The sequence below is a fragment of the Anopheles aquasalis genome, chromosome 2 (assembly GCF_943734665.1).
Source record: "Anopheles aquasalis chromosome 2, idAnoAquaMG_Q_19, whole genome shotgun sequence".
NCBI lineage: Eukaryota > Metazoa > Arthropoda > Insecta > Diptera > Culicidae > Anopheles > Anopheles aquasalis.
This window is the reverse complement of record NC_064877.1, coordinates 45757501-45765000: the sequence shown is the minus strand read 5'-3', so window position 1 is coordinate 45765000 and position 7500 is coordinate 45757501. Positions and strand designations below refer to the sequence as shown.

Genomic DNA, 7500 nt, shown 5'->3' with positions numbered 1-7500 from the left:
CTGGAACGCGCTGCTGCTGCTGCTCGCCACCGCCATCGAAGCCACCGATGTCGCCGCCATTTCGTATTGACGGTGGCAAGGTAAACTCAATTTCAAATGTTCATTCAAAAGTTCAAAAGTCATTCGGCAACCGGTACTTATAAAACTGGTTTCCCCAAACCCACGATTACCACCATCACAGCAACCTTTCTTACCTCCCTCTTCGCCTGTTTACCTTTCCAACTCTCCCCCCAAAAAAGGGCGACATATTTTTTTCATTTACCTAGAGATGAAATTTAATCTGAAGAAAATCAATTACTACCACCTCATGGGTTGGCTGAGCGGGCACGTGTGAGGTTTGTGCGAATAGGAACCGCGTCTGGATGTCTGCTTTAAGAGCCGCTTACATACATTATCTCCGATGTGGATGTGAATGTGTGGAGCAAGGAGTTCGATTGTTTGTTTCGTTTCATAGCGATTCGATATGCTCGCTTGAATTCTCATGCTCACGCTTGACCGGTTTCGTTTCGGTTTCCCGTTTTCCGGGCACCAAACAGGTACGATCAGGACCGGAGAACGTTGCAAAGCTACGAGTGTCATTACAACCAGAACAAGGGCTACGTCGTGTTCTCCGCCATGGGTTCCTTCTTCATCCCGATGACCGTGATGCTGTACGTGTACTCCAAGATCTGCTGCGTGCTAACGTCGCGCCAAAACCGAATGACCAAAACGGAGGTAAGTCCGGGTGGCGCGCTGAATGCTCCCACGTCTTCATCCTTTATTCACTTCCAGCTCCAGCCGTGGCTTCAGGTTTTTACATTTAATTTTAGACCTACCGTTGTTATGCTAATGATGCCGCCTACGGTCATTGCCCGCAGAAGACTGTTTTGTTAGCGGAATGGCTTGTGCCACCAACGGACAACATTCACGGCTTCCCCGGACGGGGAGGGCTAAACTCCTAAGCACACCCGTAATAAAGGTGACCGGAATGGATTGAATTGGCTCGCTGGATTGCTCATTGTCCCTCGTCTGTCTCTCTCTCTCTCTCTCGCTTGACTGTCGTCCTCCTGGAAGCGGACGGTTGTCATTTCACGGAGCATCTGCACGGAGTGAACAACAAACCTGGCCCCAGAGTTAAGCCAGATTCCTCGTGGTTTCGAGCGTGAAATGCGAAATCAATTAAACCTGTTTTCCGCTAATTTAACCACCCAAACAGTGCAGACGGTTTGGATGAGAAAAGTTGGTTTTAACTCGCTGTTTCGCGCCCTCTCTTCCCTTGAGCTTCATTTTTCCCCCGCCGAGAGCAAGATGAAGCTTAAGCATTCGTACAATACGGCTGTAATTGCGGTTTTTGCTTTGATCTGTGTGTTTTGCTATATAGAACGAGGATTTCCTACCAGTTTCCCACCCAAAAACATCAAACAGAGAAAGAACATTTCACGGAATGTTATGTTTTCCATCTATTTGCCATAACGAACGAACTGTCGTCATTTAATTCAACAGTTTATTTAATTCTCTCCTTTTACCCATCAACTTCACATTGGTTCAAGCTGAGAATGATAAAGCATCTGCAAAGAATATGAAAATAGAATCGAGCTAGTTGAATCATCGCAATCCCTCCTCAACCTTCCGTGAAGAACGTTCCGTCAACTATTGGTTTGTTTTGGTGTCCGTCCGGCAGTCCGTTTAGATAAATAATGCTTGCCTTGCTCACAAATACTGGCTGGCCGAGGGTACACTGTTAGTTTAGGATGCTGGCCCAGTACGCAGCACCTCAGGTCACTCACATTCCCGGACTTTTGAGATCGTTTGTTTTGGGTCCCCCAGAGCATCTGTCAGTTAGCCATCTTACACTGCTAATACATCATTTTCCCTGTCTTTCTCTTCCATTTCACGACGCATTCGGTGTTGACGGATTGATGCAGGCCACGGAAAAGAGCTGCGACATCGAGGTGGACAACTGCACATCGGATGCCGACACGAGCCCCCGGCAAATGGTGAGCGGAGCGTTCGGTAGTGGCAGTGGTGGCAGGCAGCTAAGTGCCACCCACTACACCAACGGCGGTAGTAGCAACAACACCTCCCACCAGACACTGTACGAGTTTCTCAGCTCGACGCGCATCACTCCGAATGCCCGGAACAGCAGCAACGCCAGCGCAATGTCCCGGTTTTCGGGTGCAACATTCGAGCTGCGGCCCATCAACACGGTGCAGTTCAGTGCCAGCCAGATCTCGCTGTCGGAATCGTGCGCCTCGAACGTGACGACCAATGCGACCAAGGTGCGGCTACACGGTAAACGGATACCGATTCGGATATCGTCGTTGAAGCGCGAAACCAAAACCGCCCAGACGCTCAGCATGGTCGTCGGTGGATTCATCGCCTGTTGGCTGCCGTTCTTCGTCTACTACCTGCTGATGCCGTTCCTGCCGGACGACTCCAAGAGTGACGATCTGATGGAGTTTCTGACGTGGCTCGGCTGGATTAATAGCGCCATCAATCCGTTCATCTACGCGTTCTACAATGTCGACTTCAGGGTAGCGTTCTGGCGGCTAACGTTGCGGAAGTTTTTCAAAAACAAACACAATCTAACATTCTTCAAGTCGTAGAACGCTGGAGGGAAGGAATCGTTCGCCATTTGTCACGAGTCCGTTTCGTGTGGTAGCGGTGGTTTCAATTAGCATTACATCGTGTGCATAAACCGAAACATGTAACCGAACCATTCATTCATAAGACTGCCTCAGTAGCCATCAAATCATGAATAAAGACAAACCGTTCTCGTATTACAAATACACGTTTTGCATGCTTTATCGCTTAGTTTGTGAGTTAAAGATACGATAGTGTTACTTTTTTTATTGGAGTAAGTTAATTTAAACTGAGCAAAGCACAAGGAAATTGTAAAAAAATCCCTCTGTTGTGTCTGGAATGACAATTAAGCGTCGTATATTTAATAAATACGTTTCAGAGATTTACGAATATTTTGTGTTTCTGATAACCATCCTTTTTCCGAATAACCGAACAAACGCGTCTAACAAATGGAAATGAGGACCGCAATGGAAATTTTCATCAACAGTGTTTTGAAGGAACGGAAAAATCTCACTGCGCTGATTCGAAGCTTTCGTCTGTTCGCCAACTGGTCGAAAGTAGCTAAAAAAGCTCGCCTCGTACAAAAGCTTTTGGATGGGATAAGTCGTAGTTGTATGCAACTACCGCATTAAGGATTCCGGTTGCGTTATCCTTGAACTTGACTGTACAAGACTGATGGAGGCGCCCAACTGCTGGAGTAACCGAACGAATTTTACAATGTCACTTACCGGGAAAACCGTACCTGTTCAGCGTTAAAACATTAAAAAAGGTTTTGGATTTATTTCTGTGAAATTCAACGCTTGGAATGAAGAATAAAAAGCAATTTAATGTGTTTGATTCATTTAAAAGTAATTCAAACAACACGAATTTACGAAGAGTAATCAACTGTGGCTTTTGTTTGTCAAATGATCCAAATATGATTCTAAAGGGAAATAATGCTGCACTACTATTGGAGAAACTTTTAATAGACATTTCATAATGGGTCAAACTACAGCAGTTCATTCAATTGTTAAAACCGCAGCCTAACTGACCGCACTACGAAGAAACTTTTAGTTGGACAATGGCAGCTTATAATCATTTTGAGGACAACCACCACCCTTGCAGCATAACAGTACGAACAAGTTTCTTTGTCAGAGATGAAACAAAAACAATAGCAAAATGAGTAATGAATGCATTTACTAATTTACAGGAACCTATCGAGTAGTACGAGGTTTTGCTGCGATTCAAAATTAATCAATAGTTGATAGATGACTTGTGTAATGCTTTCCATTCCATTTCGCACTAATAATTCATTGTGATCCGTTGACAGGAGTCTTTTCAATTTATTCAAAGTGATTTATGCAACACAATCGAACAGTTACTCCTGAAGATGAGCATCATTTTCCATTCTAACTTGATATTCTTATCGCTCTTCACTTACGTCGTAAGATCGTAAACTTTTCCAATCATATTCGATCCTTCCGTTCCGTCTTCTTATTTGACACCCACCTTTAAACAGCCTTTCCCTTTAGCAATCTCTCTGCAACTTTCCCTCTTTCCAGGTACGACACCGAACAAAGTTGCAAAAACTCAAACGGAACAGAGCAAGTCAAATGTTTAAACGCCACAACAACTGCCAGACGCATTATTCGTTGAACGTTGAGCGGTTCGGATCGGTGTTCGCTGCCAATTTGAAGCAATCAAATTATGAATTTATTAGCTGCCCAGCTTAAGGTTGTGGCCATGTAATTAAAGAGTTCCATTGTCCTGCCGGTGGAGTGTGGGTGTTACCAGCGAAACCAGCGATATTACCCAGAATCGAGCGCTGGCGAGAGCAGAAATTGCCAATACACCGGGGGCTTTGACCAGGGCAGCCCGTGCACCCAGCCTTCGGTGATGAGGCTTAATGGCTTAATTAAATTCGATGGCATATCTGAACAGGCATCTGGTTCCCTCTCTTCGCTTAGAGTGCCCATGATCCCAATTATCGCGATCTAACAAACACCACGTGATCTGTATGCTTTATCAGGTACCGTCGGATGGAAATTACATTCGCAATGGGAGAAAAAAATCGAAACTCATTGCGTGTCTCAACAGTGTCCCATTGGAACGGAAGTCCCGGTGCCAGGAAGTTCGTGCCAGGAAATTTCTTTAAAAACTTCCATCTCGCTGGCCGGCCGGCTGGCTGGCAGTGCTCTAGATTCATCCAGGTGGTCCCGAGGTCCACTGGCAATGGAATGCACCGCACCAAGTGCACTAAACTTCGACCGTGACCGACAAGTGCGGAATATCGAGTGAATCCGGTTCAGCAGTCCAGTTTCAATGAGAAACATGACGGCTCTATAATCTCATTATAGTTTTATTGCATTAGTTCCCCACCGTCCGATAGGATGGAGCTTTTTCACCCCTCGCTAGCCCCGAGAAACCGAGGTAAAAAGGCGGATATGGCCCCTGAGATGCCCTTTTGTGATTGTAGCGGCCAGGTAGCATGTTATGTATCCGGAAGTAGCCCACGGGCTCGCTCTATGGAGAGCTCGCAGCACGATAATCAATCATCATAAAACTTACTTCAATGCTGTTGCACACCGTCCATCGTCAATACAGAACCAATCTTCCATCCAGCTCCGCAGCCGTTTCTTGCCGTTACGTGGTGTACCTGGTGTCCTGTTGTAGGAGGCAAAGGTGATGCGAAGGTAATTAGCTGATATCGAATGGGTAAAAAACAGCTATCGGACATAAAAGAAATCATTTGTTACATTGCACTTACACTTACAGAATGAGAAGCAAAATGTTATATTATGTTATATAACAATTAAAAATAATTAGCAAAAAATACAGATCAATTGAATGAACAACAAATAGGCATCTATTGATCATTAGACGATTGCCAAAATAATCCCATATTCAAAAACAACAGTGTGCATCAGTGCTATGATAATTTTGAAGTGTTTTTTTTTAAATATATAAAGACAGACGAGCCGTATGTATAATTTTTAAGTGTCATTCTTGTAGTTACGCATGAAAAATATAATTAAATAACATTTCAATAATGACGAAATTCGTTGTGATTATATTTGCTATCAAAGATATTTTTATAAAATACAAGACACAACATGGCATGAACAACAATTTAAGTTTGAATTTTCTGATTGCTTTCTGTTAGAAAACTTAGTACCCTTAATGATTGATTTGAAAAAAATGGCTGCTAAAAAAATGATGGCAGCGTCTTGGAAAGTCCATGTTGATTAAAATTATCTATTGCAATTATTCATGACAAAAATATGAAAGGCAAATAGAACAAAATTTATTAAAGATCCTCCCATCCTGCGGAAAAATTAAGTGCCACACGATTAAATGCTGGCTTCATGCATAACCGTTATCCTTTTGGGCAAGACAACATCGAAAGCGTTATCAGCACCTTCAGAACAGTTGAGAAGGGTTGTGAGAACTTTTTTACAAACCACCATCATTCGTCTATTTTGTCGTGTTTTGTTTTGGCTTTTATTTGACGGTCTGCATGCGAGGGGCATTGCTGCCCGGGCTGTTTGATCATTTTAACCCTCATAAAACATGCGCCACGGTTGCTGCTTCGCATCGTGGCACGCAAACGCGCTTTTCACGCTTTCTTACATCCTTATCATTTCCTTTAATCTCATCTTACCTGGCCACGACGACGACCACGACGACGAGAAGGGAGCAAAAGCTGTTCTACGCTACGGTGTAGGTTTTTTGCTGCGCTAACCTGCGCTTGGCTGCATCAACGCGGTGTTACGGTTGGATGCCGGTACTGAAATCCGAGTCTGAAATCAGATTTCGGTTGTGTTGTGCTCAAGCATAAGCAAACATTTACTTTGACTTACGAATTCACGCAATATAAATTGAAAACTGACCTTGAACCTTCTCGTGCGGAGTGTTAGAAGGGACACGATCACGCTAATCAAATTTACTAGCCGTGCGTTTAATCGTCGTCTACAGAGTTTTCAGGCATTAAAGCTTGTCTCTTCTATCTCACCTCTTTTCATGTGACTATTCCTAGCAGAAAGGGATGCAGACGCAATTAAAGTTCCACCAACACCAACGGCTGAAGCGCCCTCGAAAGCATGGGCAGCAGAAGGCTCCATAAAGTATCACTTGATGTACATTACTCATCAACATGGCCATTCAGCGATGAATCGCTTCAGAGGATGGCACCGTCACTAAGAGTCGATTCAGCTGTTTGCAACCAGGGGACCTAGGGATCCGAATGAAGTGAGACCTTTTTACGCCCGTCATCAAAACCACTCCTACCCAGCTCGTAGCTACGCTTATGAAGACATTTTACGCTATTTCGTTTTATACTATTCCACTTTTACGAGCGGAAAAGTGCAAGTCAAGTGTCCTTTTCCGCTTACAAACCGTTAAACGGATGTTTTGCACTGCTCTGGGGTATGTTTCTGAAACCTGAAATCGTAGCGCAGTTAAACAAACCACCAGACGCATTCGCGATGCCGCATCGCTTACGCCTCGGGGAAATTCAATGTTTCATTTGTCCCTCACAAACACAAACCAACACAATACTTCCTAATTCAAGCTTCAGCTTCAGGTGAAACCTCTGCATTCGTGGAATGCGAAGAGAGGGAACGGGTGGAAGTAAGTAAGTGAGCCGCACCAGTTGACGGATGCTGCGGAATCTCGCCAGCATCTTGGAAAGGACGAAGGACAAATGTGGAGAAAAGGTGTTACGGGAACAACCGCATCCGAGCGGATGCGTGATGAGGCGAAGGAAAACATTTATCGTTTACTGTCTTGAAGGAAAGCAAAGCCACTAAGCGGTCGTAGGGTGCTGCCTGGCGTGCTCTGCTCCTGCTTGCAGCATACCCGGGGACTGTGCTGCCATTCCAAAGACGCTCCTCCTGTTGGCTACCGCTAAAGGAGCAAAACAAAGGTAGCTTTTATGCCAAACGAAATTGAATTAACTGA

General features: G+C 44.6%; 1 protein-coding gene across 1 annotated transcript in view; it reads left to right on the top strand.

The window, feature by feature from the left end:
* Positions 1 to 2585, top strand: part of LOC126569278 (probable G-protein coupled receptor No18) — a 6341-nt gene extending 3756 nt beyond the window's left edge. Inside the window, exons 4-5 of the mRNA XM_050226250.1 lie at positions 537 to 714; positions 1905 to 2585. Of these exons, the coding sequence (XP_050082207.1) occupies positions 537 to 714; positions 1905 to 2585 (859 nt within the window). The remainder of the gene's footprint in view (positions 1 to 536; positions 715 to 1904) is intronic.
* Positions 2586 to 7500: the final 4915 nt, after the last annotated feature.